This window comes from Pygoscelis adeliae, unplaced genomic scaffold (genome assembly GCF_000699105.1).
Source record: "Pygoscelis adeliae isolate BGI_AS28 unplaced genomic scaffold, ASM69910v1 Scaffold31, whole genome shotgun sequence".
Taxonomy (NCBI): Eukaryota; Metazoa; Chordata; class Aves; order Sphenisciformes; family Spheniscidae; genus Pygoscelis; species Pygoscelis adeliae.
The window spans coordinates 5,789,045-5,810,880 of NW_008824233.1; the positions used below are offsets into that span (position 1 = coordinate 5,789,045).

Genomic DNA, 21,836 nt, shown 5'->3' on the forward strand with positions numbered 1-21,836 from the left:
TGTCGCCGTGAGTTTTTTTGTGATTTTTTTTTTTTTAAGAAACCTGCCTCCATTGGAAGGAAAAAGGAAAAAAAAAAGCATGACCTGACTTAATTGGAAGAAAGATTTTTTAAAAAAGTAATAGGGCAGGGAAGTTAAGGACTCAGCCTTCTAAAATAGCTATACCTTCTTGGCTTTTTCAGGTTGACTTCTTGGTGGGAGCTGTTTCATATTCGTGTGTAGAAGCGGTAGTCTGGGCCTTTAATAAAAGTCTTTATGTACTTTCCGGTGGTGGTGTTCTTGTAGCTGAAGCTGCGTGCACTGGATAAAAAGGAAGAGCTGATCTTTTATGTGTTGGATTTTGGATGAATTTTTGTGTCTGTTTCTATGAAATAGGTGTACACACCAAAAACTTACAGTTAGTATGCAGTATGAGGGTTCTGGAAGCAAAGAAAAACACTCTTCCTAGAGCAAGAGCCTAGTTATAATTTATCGCTAGGTTTCCTTGACGTCTTCTCTGGAAAATACTATTTTAGAATGTAGGGGGTTTTTAGTGGATCACTTCTTAATGTGCCTTTGTATCTGTTACAATTTCTATTCACAACTTACAATTATGCAAAGCTTACCATGTTAGCAGTATACTCATTGAATATTCATAACACAGGTACCATTTCTTGGGCTACACAACTATGCAGCATCTTTATCAGGTCACTGCTTCCAGCTGACCTGTCTTACAAAGGGATCATGACGTGACACGTGTGGTATCAAGTGGTGGGAATCCAGTCGCATTCCAAAACAAGCTCTGCTGATTCTTTTCTCAAGTTCAAACTCTCACTGCTAAAACACCCTCTTTACTTCTACTGTGAAGCTATAGAACTTCAGCCTCCAACAGTTGGATTCGCCTTTTCTGACAGTAAAAGTATTTGTAATTGCCTTTCCATGTAGACATTGATGGGCAGTGACTGAAGCATGTCCTACCTTTTTGTTACTAAGATAAACAAAATGGGAGGGTGACCCCTATTTTATCTCAGTGATATTTCTGAGTTCTATACAACATACTTCAAGTACTTGGCATATTTCTTTTGTTTTAGTGTTTCCTGTACTCTTTCCAGTAGTGGTTTAATCTTGAATCTGATTAATTGAAATATCCTGAATTACTTTAGAGTCTTTATTCAATCAATGAAATAGAATACAGGATGGGACAACCCTTTCACCTCAATCAATGTTGCATTTAAATATAATGTACTTGTCTAGAAACTTGTCTTGGCATTCCCTTGGTGCAAGAGAGAGAGCTCATCAGGCCAGCCTCTGAACTCACAGCAAAATCAACATCTTCATGTTTTCTCTATTTGGCTTTTGGAGAGGTTTTTAAAAAAAACCCAAACAACAAACAATCAAACAAAACATGCAAGGCTGCTTTGTTAAGCATCAAAGCATTCATTAAAATTTCTTTTCACAATTACTGGTAAGCAGTGTACTGATAGAACTGCAAATCTAATTTTAGCATATTTTTGACAGCATAGATTTACGATTGTGTGTACTCACTCTGAACTGCCTTCCCAGACCCATAGAGGGTTCACTCTGTATTGCTGTCACTGTCTCCGCCACCCGGTTCTCTTCTAGCACAAGGAAAATACCAAGCTGTCTCCCTGCTCCAAAAAGCAGAGGAGGGACCTTGCAGAGGCTAGCAAACATTTCCCATCTGACACCCCAACAGCATGTGAGGTCAATGGATATCTCCAGAGTGGGCAAGGAAAAAGACTGTATTGAGGCTGTGATTCTATTAGACCAAGCAGATACGGATCAGAATAAGAAGATTACACAGTCAGCTGTTCAGGACTGGTGGAGTAGGAACTAACATTTTCTACAGTGTTAAAATAGAAGGTCCCCACTTTGACTTTCTGGTGATTTCAGGTATTTATTTCTGCCCTGTAATGACTGAATGTAGAACCATTGTGGCTTTCTAGGATGCTTGTTCTAGTATTCGAGTACCTTAAGTAGTCTATAATTTCTATTTTGATAGTAACTTGCTGTAGGTGTTAAAGCATTTTTCTTTTTTCTGTGTATTGATTCTTAAGTATTGGCTTTTTAGAAGTGCAAAGGAATGTATTCATTAATCTGACCACAATTTTAACTTGTTATATTCAGACAAGTTTGTTTTAAGAATGACTGTATTAAAGTGTGGCAGAATAAAAGAACTTTGGTTTAAAATGAAAAAAAAAAAAACCATGAATTAAGTTACACTATTTCGGAGTGTGATTAAGTTATTTAGATCATTTAGTATGGAGGGATCTGGAAATACTAGAGAATAGTTGAAGGTAACTTACTAACCAAGTCTTTGATTATTAAATCTGTTGTTTTCTTAGGTGTACACAGATCCTGGACCTTTTTTTTTAATTGAATAACCTGTATCTTGCTGACGAAGAAACCAGATTTGAGCTTTCTTTTTTTTTTTCTTCCTTCCTCATTGGAAGAGCACAGTAGTGGCTCCCTGTTCACTTCAGTAAGTATTGTTTTGAAAACAACACTCAGCTTGCCTAAAATCTGGTTGGCTTTAGCTATATTTGAGCTAGTGTATTTGCTGGAAGAGAAATGATACTAGTAAGGATTTTGATGGTGTGTTTTCTTCACTGAAGGGAGTGGGAGCATCATTTTCAAAACGGTAAGAAATGAGTTGGCAAAAATTGGAAAGGAATGGATAAAATAAGGGTTAGGATATATGTTTAGGACACCAATGAAGACAAGTTTACAAAAATAAGCTTTCTCTGCATCAGTGACTGGAGCTACTTTTTTTTTTCTTTCCTTTTTATAAACAAATAATTACGTAGCTAGAGATCTAGTCTTCTAGTTGTTTGAAACCAAATATTGTTTCAAGCTTCCATTCTGAGATGTGTCTATGAAAGCCCACATTGACTGAAAAGTTTTTGCCGTCATAGCTGTATTGACAGGACAGATCAATGCCGCTCTTTGTTTTATTGATTCAAGTAAAATACAGTTAGGACTGGTTGAAGATGTAGTTCTGTGACCTTATGTGCCTCTTTAATTGGCTTGTCATCAATTATGTAATAAATTTCTAGTTATATTAGGCATGTTAAATTCCTACTCCTAAATTCCATTTTCCTAAAAAAGCTAGAGTTTATATTAACTGCCTTTGTATTTTGTTTAAAATGAAAAGAATTGACCTGAATCTCTGGGTTAACTTCCTTGGAATAAAATTATATGGCTTTTCATTAATGCAGATACCAGAATAGGAACCTACTTTGTTTTACAATCAATGAACTTGCCACTCAAGTTAACCCCTTTAACTGCCTTGTTTTTACCTGTTCTTTTTTCTAGATGTCAGTTTGCTGCTAATGGGTGTAAGTAAATTAGATGTCTTGTACAGAAAGCTTCTCCTCACTAAACTTTTCATCAGAGGATGGGGAAAGCCAGAGGATCTGAAAAGGTGACTTGTTAAAAAATAACAGCATAAACATACCTTATATTAAAAGAAAAAAACAACCCTTGAAGTACCAACAATTGTTACTATCCTGTATTTAAAAAAGAAAAAAAAGTGTTAAAGTTTGTTTTGTTCAGGAAATCTTGTGTTTCCATACCAAGGGAGGAACTGGATTTAAAAGAAGTCTTAAAGGGATTTGCTAAATGTTTGTGTTTAAAGAGACTCTTCTTGAGAGAATGTGTATACATGTCCAGTTACATTTTTCACTTATGCATATATGATAACGTACTTCAAGCAGCATCTCTGAAAGTGTTTTCTAAAAACAAAACTTGGTGAATTTTTACAGAGGAATTGTTCTGTTTAACATTAAAGAGGATCTTGCTAGCTTTCTGTGACTTCTTAATAATCGTGAGCTTTAAAAGTGTAAGATGTGATCAGAAGTTTCTCTCGTAGCCCAAAGTAGTAAACTCATTCTTTTTAGATGTCTTGAAAATAAGAAAAAAAAATGGAAGTACCTCTTAGTTTTTAAATATTTGCCGATTTTTATTAGTTATTATTAAGAGTAACACCTGGAAGTTGAGCACTTAAATTTCTTAAGTTTAAAAATTAAGTGACTGAATATATATATTCTGCATCATGTAGTATTTAAATAGGAAATGATAAATCTGCATTTAATAAGCTAATTCTTATGTATTTGAAAATCAATAAAGAAAATTTTAAAAAATATTGAAATAAAATTTTGTTCACTGTGGATAGCAGTGGAGTTATGTGGGGGGGTTGCTTTTTGTTTTTAAGTCCAAGTGAAACATCTCATCTTGAAATGGCACTTGGATTGCTTTGTATGTCTGTCTTCAGTTGATTTTTCTCTTAAGTAGCAGACTTTCCTGCAAAATGAGAATGTTGGATTTTTAAAATGTTTAGTTTATTCTGTTGGAATAAGCAAAAAATGTGTTTTGTTTTGATTGCAGCTTTTCTGTATTGTTACGTGTTTGTGTACCTGAAATGGGACATTTTAATGTTATCAAAACCCTCTCCTAAAAACTTTCAGGTTCTTGGTGAGACATGAAGTTTCACTCCCCCATCCCCATCTCCCCCCAACACAACTGCTATTTATATAGGGGAACTTCTGACTAATTCTACGGTTAGCTATTGCGATGCGAGGCGAGGCTTTTCTCTTGCATGGAGTCTATAGCGGTAATCACACTAGTGTCAAACAGCAATACACACTAATGTCAAACAGCAATAAAGAAGCATTGCTGGTAGTAATAATGGTATTGGCTATGGCTCTTCCTTTTTCTTAGCGGGGAAAAAACCTCTCACATGAGATCAAAAGCTGTGGTGGAAACAATGAGGCAGGCTTGCTGGTCTGAAAAGTGGAAGAAGAATTTGTTCTATGTATTGCCCCTGAATGGGAAGAAGATGAGCTGTTCCCCAGCAGCCTGGCTTCACCTGGATGAAGAAGGAAGAATACCACCTCCTCCTGACTCCGCACACTGGCTAGCGGGAGAAGGGAGTACCACTCCCTAGTATGTGAGCCCTATTGTGCCAGAAACAGTGTCAGCCTTGTCTTTTTTTTTTTTTTTAAAAAAAAACTGATCACTGTGAAGCTCCATTAGAAGAAATGACTAAATTTCTTATACTTCAAGCATTAACTGAGATTCAGATATTGCAGACTACCCTGTCTAGATGTAATCTGAAGTTATATGTGCACACCCTTGATGTGATGACTGTTGATATCCCAATGCTTTATCCTCAACTCATTAGTGAGAGCTGAAATTCCTCAACACATGCAAGATTTAGCCTTCGGTATCCTTCTGACTACAGAGGAAATACATAAATGCAGTATTTTTAGAGGATTTAGTATGAAGCAAAACATCTCTTCATTTAGTTTACCCTCCACACTCACGTCTCATACCTTTATTCTTATTTTCTCAGAAATACTTAATGCACTTGCTGTTCTGTATAAGAAAAGCAAAGGCTATATAGTAGAGCTATTTTTGATGTGGTGGTAAACTGGATTTTCTTTCCGTCCGATTGGTTTGGTTTTCTGTGGTGTTGGGAAGGTGGACAGATCATTCCTGTTATACTGTTCTGTACTTTCCACCCAAATCTGATGTTTTAGTTGGTCAGCTAACATTGTTGTGTGTATTTACAACCGTAAGAATGAGCAAGTTATTCTTAGCATAGGGTATTTAAGGTTGCAGGGCCAGCTTGAGGGCATCTAGTCCAAATCCCTATTCAAAACAAAGCTAAGTTCTTAGTTGATTCAAGTCACTTGGCACCTCATCCATTTGAGTTTTGAAAGTCCCTTGAGGGTGGAGATTATTCATAGTTTCAATCTTTTCCGGTGCTTAACCGCTATCACTGTGAAAAAAAAATCTTTCACTGTGTTCCAGTAGAAATTTCTTATGTTGCAACACACAACCATTGCTTCTTGTCCTCTCACTGTATACTTCTGAGAAGAGTCTTCTTTCATTTTCTCTGTAAGACTCTGCAGCCCATGTAGGTAGCAGAAGAAAGCAACTAGATTTGCCCCTTAGCCTTCTGTTCCCCAGGCAATGCAAACCCCATTCCCTTGACCTGCTGGCTGCCCTCTTGCTAAATGCAGAGGGTATGCCATTGGTCCTCCTAGCTGCAAGGATGTGTTGCTAACTCGTGTTCAGTTTGCTGTCCACCAGAAACCCCATGCCTTTTCCTGCAGAGCTGCTACCTAGCTGGGAAGTTCCCAGCCTGGATTGTTGCATGGGGCTGTTCTGTCCTAGGTGCAAGATTTTCCAGTTTTATTGTTGAGCTTTAGGATGTTTGTTGACCTGTTCCTCCAGCTTATCCAGGTCTCTCTGAATGCTAGTCCTACCTTCTGGCTATCAACCTCACCTTCCAGTTTGTGTCATTCATGAACTTCCCTAAGTGCTGCTAGTCACTTGTTTCCAGCTAGACTTCAGATCGTTGACAACTACACTTTGATGCTGGTGGTCCAGCCTGTTTTTCACCCATTCAGTCTGTATTGCCCCGATGTGGCTACAAGGATGTGTAAGTGTAGGAGGTTGCTACGTCTTAATTTGGCCCTGAAAAATTACATAAGTTTTCAACATATCAGGTGTAAAATACTATTTAAGAGCTGTGCAACCCCAAGCTATGTACCTGAGCCTTTTTTTTTTTTTAACTTAAAAACATTCTTATATACCTACCCTACGGTAGCCTGATTAATCTGTAAAAGCAAAGCTGGCTTTGTAACTTTTTCTTTGTGGCTTACTTTAGCTCCTGAAATTTTTTTTTATATATATATCTTCTCTTTTTTTTTAGATTAAAAGCTGAATCTTCTCTACTTGTTTCCTTTCAACAGAATATTTGAATTCAGAAAAATTATTGGAAACAGGGAAAAATGCCAGACGCTGGTTTCGAAAGATTACCCAGTGTTCATTGACAAGGTACTTAAAAGCAAGAGATGATGCAGTTCAACTAAATTTATTTTTCTGGTGGTATATAAAGGTGAAATCAACTTAGTACTTACCAGGCTGCTTTTCTAGGACAGAAGAATTGAATCTTGGTGTCATGTCAATCTATGTTTTCCTGATGTCTGACGTTATCACAGCATGACTTGCTTCTGGGATTGGCAACTGGGGACTTGAGTTAGGGAGTACATAGAGACAGGGTGGTGAACGCGCCTCTGACAATATTTTGCTGTTCGCCAGTTTTCTAACAGGAGGTATTAACTGACTTCACTGGTGTTTCCGGTTGCTCTGTATCAGGAAAAAGACATTAGAATTTATTTGTGAGGGAAGAGGAAGTGAGGCTGCAGAAGCAAAAGAAATCAGTGTAGTGTGAGTTCTCAAATGCTCTTGATTGGAAAAAGGAGGCTCTGTGCTTCCAAGTGAGGAGTGCAGATAGAAGTAATCATTGCCCTGAAGACTTTTCAATCTAGAAAGTGTGAATAGGGGGTCAGAAATGAAGAGTAGTTCTAAAGTCAAATAAATGCACTGGTGAATGCTGTGGCAAGCTAAATAATTTAACAGTTTGCTGTTTTGAATTTGTTTTTTTTAATTGAGCTGCTGTGGATAGAATTAGGAGGCAATGGCAAACGTGAAATGGGGTTGGAAGGGATGGGAAAATGAGCAGTCACGTTGGCTACTAGTGGAGAATGGAAGAAAACAGAGAGAATAAAGCAGTGGCTGCACAGATACTGTTTTATTTTTTCCCCAGTAATACAATAGTTGAGGGGGTGGGATGTCAGATCTTAAAGCTCAAAAAATGCTCGAAACTTAGTATGTGTGGTGGAAGTTATTTAAAATGGGACAGCATTACACTTTATTCCTTGATTCCTTTAATAGGTCATTTAATAAAAGCAAAGTTTGAAACAAATGTTTTGACTGTGTTGATAACGTGTATCCCTATATTTGAAATAGACCTCAGCTTTGGGGTTTTTTAAGTACATTTTTATCCTATAACAAATTCTTCTACTTTAAGAGATTGGCTTTCAGAGCAAGCTAAACACTGACACGAAATACACTGCTATCATCCCATTCTCTCTGTAGGTTGAGGAGCAATCCGACTGTAAAATCCTTGAGGGGCACTTCATTTCCCCGTTGGCTCATTATGTCCCAGGTATCCTACCAGTCGAATCTCTTGTAGCAAGGTAAGAGAAACCAAGTGGTATTTCCTTTCTGAAACTGGCAGAGAAATAAGAATGGTCTATAAGTAGTTTTATTGTGAAGCTAATTTATTGTAACACAAATTATCTGTGAAGTATTTCAAACTTTTTTGTACTAATATGTTGAAATAGATTTTGATCTCAAAAGTCAAAATAAATCTTATTCATGTGATAGTTTAATCTGTGTGTAAATAAAAAAAAAAGTATGTCCTTTGCTAAAGGACCTTTTTTTTTTTTTGAGTGTAGATATCATATTCCACAAAGCTGTGGAATACCCTGGGTTTTTTAAAATTATTTGTTTTTTTCCAAATGAGCAGGATGCTGGAAATGAAGGATACTATAGCCAGGACAGTAGTTGTTTGTTTTATACATAGCAGGAGAAGCTGTTTATATGAAAGAAGCGTGTTATATTGTATTTGAAGGAACCATTCCAGCCTTCCATTTACATTGAATACAAAAATATTGTATGTGTACTGAAGTAGAAAGTTCATTTAATTGCAGCCAGAGAATCTGGTGCCTTTCTTACTTGGCAAGCCAAAAAAAAAAGCATCCCCACAGAAAGCTGGATGATCCCTAAGAGTCAGAAGATACCTAATGGCATTTTTGCTGGTTTCACACTAATGCTGCTTTGCAGTTGAGTGGGTTTGGAAAGGGAGCATAATTTCTGTTTGCTTTTAGTTTTGAGCTAAACTTTCATGATGGAATTGTTTTTCCAAGCCTTGTTTAATAACTTAAAAATTAAACATAAAAGTTGTCAGCTCAAGTCGATACTGGCATTGTCAATTTTATCAATATTACTGGTTGGTAATGTAACACTAAGGAACGTCAGAAGAAGTTTGATAGTCAAAATACCAGTTCTTTTCCATCTCTCTGTTGGTTAGAGAAAGAAACTGTCTCAACATTATTGGACGAATTAGTACCATACTGGAAAATATGGTATACTGATTGTTTCCTTATCTGTGTTCTCTTACAGTTTGTAACCAAGTTATGCTGATTGTTACATTGGACAGTATTGTTACAGTTTTGGAATGCTCTACAAATTTGCCTTAGGATCTTTGTGCATTGTGTGAATATTTTTTCCTGAAGTGTAACACTGTTGTAGGTGTTACAGTGCTCCATCTTGTGGGGAAAATACTAGTGGCTCAGAAGTGATTTTTTTTTTCCCAGTAGTTAGACTGTAAATAACTTGAGTAGCAGCAGAAGACATTAAGTGATTGATGTTGGATGTATAGAATAGTTTCATGGTTTGTATGTTGGATTTTTGATTTTTTTTTTTTTTTTAAATTTAAATATATTGCTCATCTTAATCTCCAATTTCAGCTGTTGTGCCCTCAGGAGGAAAAAAAGCAATGCTGCCTAGGAGAGCTAATCATACTTGTTTAGGCTGCTCTTCATCTGAAGTTCCATTTCTCCACTCTGCAAAATTTAAATTGTGATGATGAGGTAGTGGTCTTTTTTAGGAACATGATCTTTCAGCTTGGCTCCTTTTCTTGTTTGGCATTTATTCTGTCCTACTTTCGGATTCCTTTCTTTGCTGGATGTGTTTATGAAAAATTACATTGCTGAATCGCTGGCAGTTTGCCTGCATGGGTTACGAAAATATGCTGTCTTTTTTTTTTTTTTTTTAGATTAATTTCTCTGGCGCAGCTTGTAAATAGATATACTTACTTAGCTAAAATAGGTGTTTGTTTCTCATAGATTTCAGTTCATCATACCCAGAAGATGGAATAGCAAGCACAGACCTGTGTGCATTCATTTAGCAGGCACTGGAGATCATGTGAGTATGTAAAATGTAAAATTGATTGTTATCGAGAAATTAAATAATCAGATTTTATCTTAATACATGTTTGTACATCTTATCTTTAGCACTTCTGGAGGAGACGCACATTAATGGCACGCCCAATGATTAAAGAGGCCTGTATGGCTTCCCTATTGCTAGAAAATCCTTATTATATCCTTTTGTGGAAAGCACAACAGTAATTCTTAACGTTCTCTCCAGAAGGTAGAAGACTTATCACACTGGTATAATACCTACTTTGTGGATCAATTTCCAGTGGACTTTTCAGTGGAGAGAAGCAAGGAGCAAAGTATGACCATTGCATGAAACACAATGTGGAACACAGTTATTATAATATGCTACTTTTACACCAAGTATTGCTTTTCTGATTTTTTTTGAAAATGTCTTTTACAGCGTCTTACTGTAGTCATTAAGGTAAAAGTTCTGATATGAATCTGTGTACTGATCAAAGTACCGATATGATTCCTTTAGCCATGACAGAGTGAAAACTATGCGTTCATTCTGCATCATACTGTGTGACTTCTGGATGTATTAATGACAGAAAAGAAAGTTGCCTCTCCTGCCTTCCCTTCTCAAATGCAACCCTTTGGTACCTCAGGTACTTTTGAGAAATTTACTGCTACCATTTAAGATTTGTTTAAAAAAAAACAAACCCTAAGTTCTGTCCTGTCATCAACTCATCAGTAACTTCTATAACACTGTTATTCTGTTTTATTAAACAGGATCTCTGGTTACACTTTTTTCCTACCCATATGCCTGACAAAAGTAAAATCTTACGTTGCAAGCTACATCATCAAACTACATTTAACTTGATTTAGTTCCAGTTAAACATTTGCGATTTAATGTATGTGATTTATTTTATTTTATTTTACTTCATTTTTTTCTCTAATTCCCAGTTTTTATATAGAAATTTTTTACTTTCTTTAACTTGAGTCTTCTACATGGCTGTAGAAAACCGAAGGATCAATTGTAAGTATTACCATTACATTCATGGCTACTGTCTTTTCGAAAGACCACTTTTTTTTTTTTTCTCAAGAAGCTCAAAGTAGTATAAACTTTGATAACTTATTAAGGGCAAAAAAAATCCCAAGCATGGACCACTTGTAACCTGCTAATGTGAAATTGTGTACCCTTTGCTAGACTGCTTTGTCATTTTTTGTGTTAAGAGATCACAGTGATTGGGAAAGTTTGCACAAGATGAAGTTGCAGTATAGAGTGAGGTGCAAGCAAGCTGTGTGAATGCAAGCGAGTACCAGTTTATTTTCCTGATTCACAGCTGTGCATGTACAAATGCTGCAATTATATTTCAGTCAACTGTGAATAATCTTTGGTCAGATAGTGTATTTTCCTGTTATAATTGCGAAGATTTTGCTTTTCCAAGATATTTTAAGGATTTACAGTCAGACCTGTAAATTGGTGTTGCTTGTTTGTTAGTGAGTGGAAGCTCTGCAATATTCAGTAATTTGCAGGACTTCCTCCCTCAGTCAGTTTCTTAAATGTGAATTTAGAAGCCTAATTAGACGGTCCTGGTTTTTTGCTTTTCACATTTTGTGAACCACTGGAGTATAAACAGAATTCAACAAGGTATGTGTCTGAGGCAAAGGTGTGGTTTTAGTCTACCAATATTTCTTAAAGTCCACATATGAGTTGGTGTTTTAATCCTTTTTAATCCTAACTTGGAGATATAACATGAGTAGAAGACGCATAGAAGGTGATTTATTTTTAAACCTGTCCTTTCTATTAGGACTTCACCAGGAGCACTGTCTCATACTACAGCATTTTAGATTTTCTAGATTTTATTTAGATTTCAGCATTTGGATTTCCTAAATCCAAAAGCTTAAAAAAATTACTTTTAAGGAGAAAATTTTAATTCAAAAATAGTTTCTAGGTTTTTTTTTCAAAGCAGATGCTGAATTTATTTTGACATAGAACATTCTTTTTTAAAGAAAGTTAATTACATTTACCGACTAAGATGATTGTTGTAAAATTGCTTCTTTGATAGGAAAACTGCTTAAACATATATATTTATTTATTATCGCATTTAGAAGTGTACGATTATAGGAAAGTGACAGGAGAGAGTGTGTGCTGGAATACATCCATTGGTGGGTTTTTTTCCCACTGTTGCAGGCAATAAAGGTTCTGTTGCAGAAGAATAAATTAAAGATTTTGGCAAGGGTATTTCTAACTCCGTTTTCGGTTGTCTAGCTTGACTGCTTAGTATATGCCTGATGTAGAGAAGGATTCTGTGAAAGGGGAGTGCGCAGTCTGATACCCCAAGCAGTAATTGTCACTCTTCGATACAAGGTTACAAACCAGCAGCAGTGGTTTTAGTTAATGTGCTAGTAACAGTGTTTAATAAATATAGCAGCTGGAGAGGGCTGAGGAATCTCATAACAAAGCTGTAGGAAAGAATTACATTAGCCTATATCTGCAGCAGCTACGTTCATTTCTCCTGTGGCTTGCACAGTAAGCTTTGTCCTTGTGCTTCAGAGTGTCTCAAATGTGATTGTACGCTGGCAGAAGAGGCCAGTAGCCTTTTGTAACCTGTGTGATACTGAAAATACACAGTCCCCCTCCCCAAATTAGAGGTGTATTAATTGCTCTGTAAAATACTTTTTTTTTTCCCCACTTTCTAGAGTCCCTCTGAAGGTTCAGCTGAATAGCTTTGTACTTTTTTTTGTTTCTTCTGTGTTTTAATGCTTTGCAGTACACTACATGAATTTCTCAGTACCGTGACAAACTTCCCACTTTACAATTTCAGTCTTACAGTGACACTGATGAGTGCTTCCAAAGCTGACATACTGATTGCTCTTCAAATGTTGTGTGCAATTTTTCAATGATGTAAAACAGGTAAATAAGAAAAAAAAAAAAAAAAAAAGGATTGTTTCTGCAAATGAGATAGTGTATGTCTAGGACTGTATCACTTTGATTCTATTTCTAAAAGATCCGTTATAACTTTACAGGACACAAGATTACTACTAATGAGATTCTAATGTTGGTAATATCTGTTTCTAGAAGACCAGGCTGTCAGTGATATTACATTAGAAGCTTAGCAGGTGTCTATTTCTAGTCCTCATTTAGATGAAAAAGTACAAGTGCCAGAGAATCTGGACTTGCTTTTTCTCCTGTTGAATCAACAGGAGTTCAGCTCCAAAATTCTCTGGGATTGTGATCAGGCTTTTTATAAAAGTATGTATAGAATGATGAGAACTGTCAAAGTCTAATCTTAGAAAATAAATCCTATATTTTCCTTTTCTGGGGAGAAAAGACGGTCATGTTTAAAAAATGTCTCGGACCTGTTTGTGATGGGAGGAGCTCTTGTTCTAGAATCGGCAGCTCTTTTGCACTGGCTTGAAAGAGAAGGCTATGGACCGCTAGGGATGACTGGAATATCCATGGGAGGACATGTAAGCTTTTATATTTCCTGTTCAGTAATTTTTGTTTTAACTTCTCATTTGATCATTTAGCATATGGAAATAATTTGTTTTATAGTGTTCCTCTCAGAAGTACTTTAAAATAAACATTTAGAGTTTTTTGCCAACAAATCGTTGGCAATTGTCATGTTCTGTGGTGCTGAATTAGTATAATCCTCCATAAGTACTGACAAACCAAGGAGCCCTTTGTCAGCCATCTCCTGACAGGTTTAATAAGAATATAAGCTTCTCACGTAATTATGTTTTTTTTCCACAAGGGGGGTGGGGGAAGAAATATTTTCTGAAAGAAGGCCTGTACTGATCAACTGCTGGTTCTCCCTCTTTTCCTCCATTCTTCTTTCTTAAACTTTTGTGTTTGAATGCATTACGTGAAATGCCTCCTCTTTGTAGGCATGTTGTAATTGTGGTGACTTTTGGTGTCAGTTCTGTTCTTAACTCATCTTTTTTTCCCCAATCATTGGTATCGATTGGAGATCTCTGTGGTGGATAACATTTTGTGTATGACACTGTGCATATTCAAACTAAAACAGAAATGTATTAGTAAGATGCTTGAAAGACTAGCACACAGTTAAAATATTACTGCTCGTAATATACAGATACCCATTGGTATCTCTACAGATAACCATTGGTCTGTGAGACCTGGGTGCAAAGCTTATTAAAACAACATTCCTCTGTTTTGCTGATCCTTGTTTGTTTGCTGTTAGGAGCTAAGTAAATAATGTTGGTAATGGTAGTGTCTACGGAAAGGAAAATAGTTTTCCCCCAAAGCACAATTTTATGACTTTAAATGTTGTAAATGTACAAAGCACCTTTGATTTACATAAACACCACCCTGCTGGAACAACAACTTTTGTGTTAAACTTGTCTTCCCTGTCTTATTTGTAAGTTGGATTGGAATTCTCAAGCTGCTATATGCACCACTAACTGTGCAGGACACTTCAAATGCTGTGCAAATGCTATGGGAATAACTGAGTACTGTATCCTATACCAATGGTCATATACAGCATGGGTATAGAAGGAGGCAAGATCTGAGAGAGTGAGTTTGGAAACTCCTTTGAAATTTTTTTTCTTGGTCCAGGAAGATACATTTTTGGCTAGTCCTGACTTACTTATAGGACTTCGGGTACAAATTAAAACCAGGGAAATAAATCATATTTGATGTTGATCATCTATAGAATATATTTTACAATGGAAGTTAGGTAGCATTAATTTAGTTCTACTGATGGGGAGATCTGGAACTGAGAAGAAAGAAGTCAGACTTTCTGGCTATCAGAACATAGATATGTGGTGTTCTTGTAGCTTTTTATAAATAAAAAATAATTAGAATAGAATTATAGTTCAGTTGTATAAATCCATTTATTAGAACATCTGGCACAGACATGGGGTATTTTGTATTAAGGCGTTTATGCTGTAGTTCAGTTTAGAGCAACAAAATAAAACTTGTCAAGAACATACCATATAGGGAAGTTCTGTACGTTGAGCTTCTTTGCTCTGTTTTTTTTCTGGGATAAACAGAATATTCACAAAAATGTGTTCTGAGAACTGATGTAAAAGTAATAATTTAAACTTTAAAGGACAGAAAAAGAGTCCGCTTAACATGCTGAATTACTTCTCCTCCACATTTTGTTTCCAGTATACGAATTTAAAAAGTATAGCATGTTAAGTAGTCCTTCTCATGGATTGCCTTCATTTTGCCTTGAAATAAGCTTGCAAGAGCTTGATGAAAAGGCTTAATAGATGTTTTTGATGGTTTTAAACAACTAAAAGGTCAGAATAAATATTTCATTGGGAATTCTTGTAACAAAAACCCATTCAGCCTTGAAATTAGTCCTATCCAGAGCAATGTTTATTGTTAGGGAGATCACTGAAGAAGAGGCTGTGTCTTCTAAATAGGTGAAAGTATATCCAACTGCCACAGTCCTTAACTGCTTTGGCACTGCATATTTGTTTGATACTGTATAAACAAATTGAAGGTGAGAGAGTTCTTTATACCATATTATGAATTCAGTATTAAGATATGTAATATGTGCCTTTGATTCTAGATGGCTTCACTGGCAGTGACAAACTGGCCTAAGCCATTGCCATTGATTCCGTGTCTTTCCTGGTCAACAGCTTCTGCAGTCTTTACTACGGTAATTAAGATATATTTTTGTTAATATGCTAGAATGTAATCAGATATGTAAGTTAAAAGGTTCGGGTTGGCCACATTCACCTTTTCAGTTAAGGCATTCCATCCCCCTTCGGCCTCTATTAGTGGCAAAACCCACCCTTCCTGCTCAGGATATACAACACATAATAAGGAAGGTAGCTTTGAGCTAATTCGGTGGGTCGTGTACCAAATTAGGGGCTGGGGCTGGTTTGTGGGACAATGGTTAGAGTCCTGGTCTGAATGTGGGAAGGTGAAGAAGCAAGCCATGATAACACGTTTTCTTCTGCTCAAAGCCTGGCTTAAATAGTTGGGTAATAATGCTGCTACTACCATGAGGGGTACCTGTTTTCCCTACTGCTGCCGGGGTAGGTGCATGAGTAGACTGGCTTTGACACCCATCATTGGTTTAGCCCAGTCTAGATGTGTGTAAACCCTAAGTGGGACTGTTTTCTGCTTTCTTTTTTTTTCCTTTTTTTTTAATTTGTTTTTTAAAGGGAGGTGGGTTTCCATGTCCTGTGTTATAATGTGTGCTTATGCTTTGATTACAGTAATTCTAAGGGTTATCTGGAAACCTGGGCAGAATTCCACTGGAAAAATCAAGTCACAGAGAGGAACAGATCAATTATCTCTGTATATCATTATTTTAGAATGATCTCTGGGTTTTACTTGTGTACTGGATGCTTGTGTTTATAATCTCAGGGTGTTTTGAGCAAGGCAGTGAACTGGAGAGAGCTAGAGAAACAGTATTTTACGCAAACTGTTTATGAAGAAGAAATCATTCAAATGCTTGAATACTGTGGAGTAAGTATAGTTCATTTTCCCTATTTGCTAATATTTACATGTGCAAATCTAACAAATAATGTAACTTCTTTTTACTTCCAGTAAAAGTAGCCAGTTGTTAGCTAAAACGTTTGCCTGTTGTTTCCTTTTGATAAATTTAATCTTTGAAGGAAAACCTTCTGAAAAACAGCAATCAATATTTTGGTTGTATAATGTGTGTTAAGTATAGCCCTTGCTGCAAGTTTTTTTCCGTGACCACACTTAGTGTAATCTGCAACATAAAATTAATCTAATCAAAACATTGAAACTGTAGATAGTATTTCCCAGTATCTGGCTTTATAGTCTGGAAAACCAATAGCCTGGCATGTAAATATAAAACCATGATTTTTTAATATATAGCAACATTAAGCTACTTTTCTAGTTTGTTTAGAGTGCTAGGTCTCTCTTTCTGTTTCTGTGTGTGATGCTAGCCCTCCCTCAGCTTTAGACTTTTATTGCACAGGCGGTTGGGTTAAACATGAGGTAAACTTTTGTAATTAGCTTCTTGCTCCTTACAAAATATGATTTATTGTTTGCATATTTTTTTTGCTTTCTTCTTGACTCTTTTTGACTAGGGTTGAAAGACTCTTCCCAAGGGGAATTTTGTTGCCTCACCGCTCTTTTAGATTGGAGTGATAACTTTTGGAGAATTGCTTATATGTTGCAACACTGTCTTCTAGCCAATTCTGATAAATAACTTTTTTCCTAAGATTCTTTGCTTTGTGACAGTCCTTTTTCAAAAATCTTACGACAGGAGAAGAGGGGCTGTGGTGGAGATAGTTACTTAGGCGCTTGCCATTTTTAAGTGAAATACACTCCAGGAACACTGATGCAGCAGACAAAATGAAAAGAAGAAACATTTCAAGATATTCAGTTTGTGTCTTCCTAGTATTTAGAGACAGTAGATTTTTCAGTCCTAAACCTAACATTAGACGGGGTCACATATGTTTATTGCCCAGCAATTTAAGCTTAAACAGCTGCAATTATAAATTCAGAGTTTAATATAGAATTAAAAACAAATATTTGTATCATAAGCTACCATATACAAGTACTTCCTGCATTTTTTAAGCTGACAGAATTGTAGAATGAAATTATCAAGAGGTTATGATGATCAGGATTTAATTGAGTGACATTCAGGCTGAAAATAACAAGTACTGTGAGCAGTGCTGTTTGTATCTTTTTTTTTTTTCTTTTTTTTTTTTTTTAATATTGAGTTGATCTTAAAAATAAGATTAACCAACTGGTTTAAAGGAGAAACCCTTAATAAATGACCTGTTGTCTTTGTTCAGACGGATTCTTTCAAGATGGGACAAGACTTTGTTAAAAACTTCCCTGACAGTGTGGATGGTCTGGAGGATGTGGTCGTGACTTCCAGAATGTTTGACCTTGATTCCTCAAACAAGACTGTATCTGAAGAAGCTGTTCACAGCTTTACCACAAATAAAAGTACTCTAAGTGCCTCATCAGAAAGACTCTTAATACAAGATGCTCCTAAAATGCAGTGCATAAATCAAACATTTTCAACCAGTAGCAATAGCAATAAAAACTTAACCAGCCCACAAGGACACAGGATAAATAAAAGAAGAAAGAGTGACACTTTACAGAGAGAATCCTTAAGGTTCATGAAAGGAGTAATGGATGAATGTACCCATGTAGGTAACTTCTCAGGTATGTATTTCTTTGTTTTAATGTGCAGTTTGGAAAACTGAATAAAATACGATGGAAGGAAAGGTATTTTCTTCATTCTCCATTGTGTAAACCTGCTGGCACCTTAGCTGAAATATGAAAATATCTCGAATGTTATTCAGTAGCATCTATTTACCACTCCATTTCCTGATTGTTTTTCTGTTTCTTCTTAATGGCCAACTAATGATAACGTGAATTAAAAATTTGCCTTTCAGTATCTTTGCTCATTTTTTCCTCTGCCTTGCTGCAGCTATTTTCAGATATGAGTTAGTGCAAATTTATATTATTTAAAAGAATAAAACATCTGTGTGATGTAATTAATCTGCTAATAAGGTTTTTCAAGCAGATTCAAGTAAATCTCATAAAGCAGAAATCTGATATTGACTTCAGATAGAAAGTAGTCTACATAGCTGAGAACCAAGCTTAAATGATACTTTTAGACAAGCATGACCAGTAAAAATGCACAGAGGTCCTTTTGGGAAATGCGGTCTGGTGAATATAGTGTTTTCCAAGACAGGCATAGCGTATAGAGGGAGCTGTAGCCCAGCGAGCCTTTAATCTGATGAACCTGGGTTTCCTGGCATCTAGGACAAATCCCTTTCAACGGCCCACTCGCAGGCAATGCAAACAAGTGATCTCTTCCTAGAGCTGACTGAAAGGGTTTTGTAGAGCGGGGGCTTGGAATTGCTTTTGTGGCAGTCCATTTAGACAAAATGGTTCAACTGTGCGCGTGCCCACTGAGGACTCTCAACATGTCCTAGAACATACTTTGACTTCAGACAGGTTTCTGACAGAGTTGTCTTTGAATGTCGAAACATTCTTGATACTGAGACCCTGTGCCACCTCATTTTTTAATTCTGGCATTCAGTACTCCACTGGTGAATGTTAAAAAAAAAATCCAAATATTTCTACACTAGCATAGATTTCTTGACTTGGACAATGTCCCAGATCACTGCTAGCCAGGGATGTTTTGCGACAAATACCAGTGAGTGCTTTCCTTAAAGCTTTAAAAGTTATTTCAGTAGACAGAAAAAACCTGTAAACTTTATTCTGAGTACAGACATTCTTGTTTATCTCTAGACACTCAGGTATCACTTTGATAAAGCATTGACATTTTTCAAACTTAAGAGGAATTGTCTCCCAGGTCTCTTCATGCTCTGGGAGACATTGCATCCCCTGCCAGGGTATCCTTGGAGTGTGTCTAAAGAGGAGCTTCAGAAAATCTGCCTAACATTCAGATTTCACAGAAAATGGAATGGAAGACTAGAATCTATCTTAGCATGACATATCCTCTATACATGATCTAGTATATATGAAAGGAGAGGGTCTAAATTATTTCTGACACCCCATTGTCAAACATCTTGGCTGGTCACTCTTTACCACATATATTCTTTCTGAAGAGAGAACTGTTCTGTGTTCAAAAGAATTTTGGTGTTCTTTTTCTCAACATCATTTTGGTGTTACTCCTGTTAGTCAGTAATCCGATTGGTGCAATTCTGGTTATGAGTAATAAATATATATAACAATATGTTGGGATTTTTACGTTGTAACTGAAACATGTAGGAAACAGAAAAGAAAGTGAACATATACTGCCCTTTGTGTGACCTCTCACGTGAAAAGTTGTCTTTTTTCCTCTCCTTGAGGGGAAAAAAGTATACGAAGCTTCTACTCTATTGAATTTCTGATGTCTGCTAGTTCTTTTCGCTGAAAAAAAAGAGATCTCAGAGAACTGACCTGAGTGCTAGAGTTTTGTTGATAAGAGGAAAGACAATTCTATCATTCCTCAAAGACTTGTGAAGTTTTCTGCTTTGAAGGAGGGAAGGGGATTGATTAGTTTGTTTTTCTACTGATGGCCTCACTACTGTAATGTCAAAACCCAGATAAATTCTGCTAGAGACTTTAGAAAATATAATTTTATTAAAGCTTAGAATAATTTTAATGTTTTTTTAGAAATAGAGAGCATTTTTACAACAGAAATCTCAGCTGATGTGTTTCTATTTCTTACCTTAGATGAATTCAATTTTGATTTGTTTTTCTTTAGTTCCAGTTGACCCAAGTTTAATCATAGTTGTACAAGCGAAGGAGGATGCATATATTCCTCGAACTGGGGTGCGCAGTCTTCAAGAAATCTGGCCCGGATGTGAAATTAGGTATCTGGATGGAGGTCATGTCAGTGCCTACCTCTTTAAACAAGGACTCTTTAGGTAAGGTAAACAGGAAAGTTTAAAAATAGTTGAGAGCTTAAAACCATAGTTTTGAGACACATAATTTTTCTTCTAAAAGCAAGTCTATAATTACTCTAAAGCAACAAATACCAAATACTGCTTTGAAGAACAAACCAGATCTGAAATAATTTAAAGAGAATGACAGCGTTTCCACTTTATGAGCAAAAATGAGGTGCAATATAGCTCAGATAGTTCCGTAAGCCAATGGCAAGAGAATGATCCTTCTCGCTCTTGTTTTCCTATAAAAGCTTTTAGTTAGTTTGTTCACTGGACACTAGAAAATATTTTTTAAGCAGCGACTGCTTATGTCGTATTGCACGGCTGTTGTCTTTTTGCAAATGTTGTCTTCTGAGAATTAGAAAAACCACACAGTTAAAGATGAGAATTAAAATATAAGCTTGACTGCAAATGAGTGGTACTTGCATGAATTCTTGCCTTAGTAATACTAGGCGTTGACATTCTGAAGATAGTTACATAAATCAGTTCTATAAATGCAGTTCCCTAGTTTTAAAAGTTAAACACTTGTGCTGTTAATTTTAAAATATAAGGAATTAGGAAGACTGTACATCCCATTTAGGAAGTCTAAGCAACAAGAAAAAGGAATAGCAAGATACTGGGTCAAGATATACTAACCACTAGCTTATTGCTATTTAAAACTTCAGCCTTATTTTATGACAGTTGCTCAAAAATTATAAATTATGCATGTCTCTGACCCATTTCCTGACATGTTTGAGTAGAAAACTCCTAACCCATGAATATTTGCACTTGCATTAAAGTTGGTAAACAGTCCCACTCATTCCTGAAACATAAATATATTACTGGATTGAAGTGAGAGATCCCAGAAATAAGTGAAGGAGAAAAGACTACCTGGTATCACATTTTTATTGAACGCTGTTTTGAAATTGTGATGATAGCTTTGTAAATATATTTGTAAATATGTGGAAATACGCCACTTATATCTGCCCTTTTCCAAATTATACAAATGATCTTTTTTTTTTCCTTGTTTTAGACAAGCGATTTACGATGCGTTTGACCGCTTTCTTCAGAAATACGCAGTTTAAAAATCTTAATAATGTATTCAGACTGATCTCACTTGTCCTTCCGCTTACTGGAACTCATATTTGGAAAACAAGCCTCTTGCAATGTTGAGTAGGTGGTCGCTGACTTTGACCGTTGTAGGTAACAATTATCAAAAATGATAAAGTACCAGCATTACTTTCATTTCAACCAAATGCCATTCTGACACACTTGCTTCAGCTTTACCTGTGAAAAAACAATGGCAGCATTTGTTAGTGCATGAACGGTTCATGTACTTCATGTTTAATCACGTTGTGTATTCTTTTAATTCTGAATAAATTCTGAATTGCGTACCAGTTGAAAACAGACCAATCTAACTATTGAAAGAATGTAAAATTTGCTGTAGGGCTAAGATGCTCTCTTGCGTTTAGTGTATTTCTAATTTGTTCCAGGTACCTTGGTGTCCCCTTGCTATTCCTATTGTGTTGTACTATGGCTTTGCCGGCACTCAGCCTCTTGTGTTTGTCACTGATTTTCTCTATTATGAATTGAAAATGAGCTATAATAGAAGGGGCAGCATCACATCTTGCAAAAAGAGACTTTCAAAATTCAATGAAGAGTGAGAGAGAGACATTTGCATTC

At 36.2% G+C, this 21,836-nt stretch overlaps 2 protein-coding genes across 2 annotated transcripts in view; both read left to right on the forward strand.

Moving 5' to 3' along the window:
• Window positions 1-1,393: 1,393 nt before the first annotated feature.
• Window positions 1,394-21,667, forward strand: LOC103926118 (chromosome unknown open reading frame, human C4orf29). Its single transcript, XM_009334932.1, has 14 exons — window positions 1,394-1,893; window positions 2,346-2,482; window positions 3,316-3,424; window positions 6,762-6,846; window positions 7,951-8,051; window positions 9,765-9,843; window positions 9,933-10,017; window positions 10,806-10,833; window positions 13,133-13,271; window positions 15,341-15,430; window positions 16,147-16,248; window positions 17,556-17,934; window positions 19,994-20,156; window positions 21,187-21,667. Exons 3-14 carry the CDS (start codon window positions 3,333-3,335, stop codon window positions 21,236-21,238), a joined length of 1,395 nt encoding a protein of 464 aa, XP_009333207.1. The 5' UTR covers window positions 1,394-1,893; window positions 2,346-2,482; window positions 3,316-3,332; the 3' UTR covers window positions 21,239-21,667.
• LARP1B (La ribonucleoprotein domain family, member 1B) overlaps window positions 10,441-21,836 on the forward strand; it is a 51,749-nt gene continuing 40,353 nt past the window's right edge. The window contains 1 exon segment of the mRNA XM_009334930.1: window positions 10,441-10,462. Within this exon segment, the coding sequence (XP_009333205.1) occupies window positions 10,441-10,462 (22 nt within the window).

Coding starts and splice junctions, on each gene's coding strand:
- LOC103926118 (XM_009334932.1), top strand. CDS start 3,333: ATGGGTGTAAGTAAATTAGATGTCTTGTACAGAAAGCTTCTCCTCACT. Junction 8,052..9,764: donor GTCGAATCTCTTGTAGCAAG/GTAAGAGAAACC, acceptor TGTTTCTCATAG/ATTTCAGTTCATCATACCCA. Junction 13,272..15,340: donor GAATATCCATGGGAGGACAT/GTAAGCTTTTAT, acceptor CTTTGATTCTAG/ATGGCTTCACTGGCAGTGAC.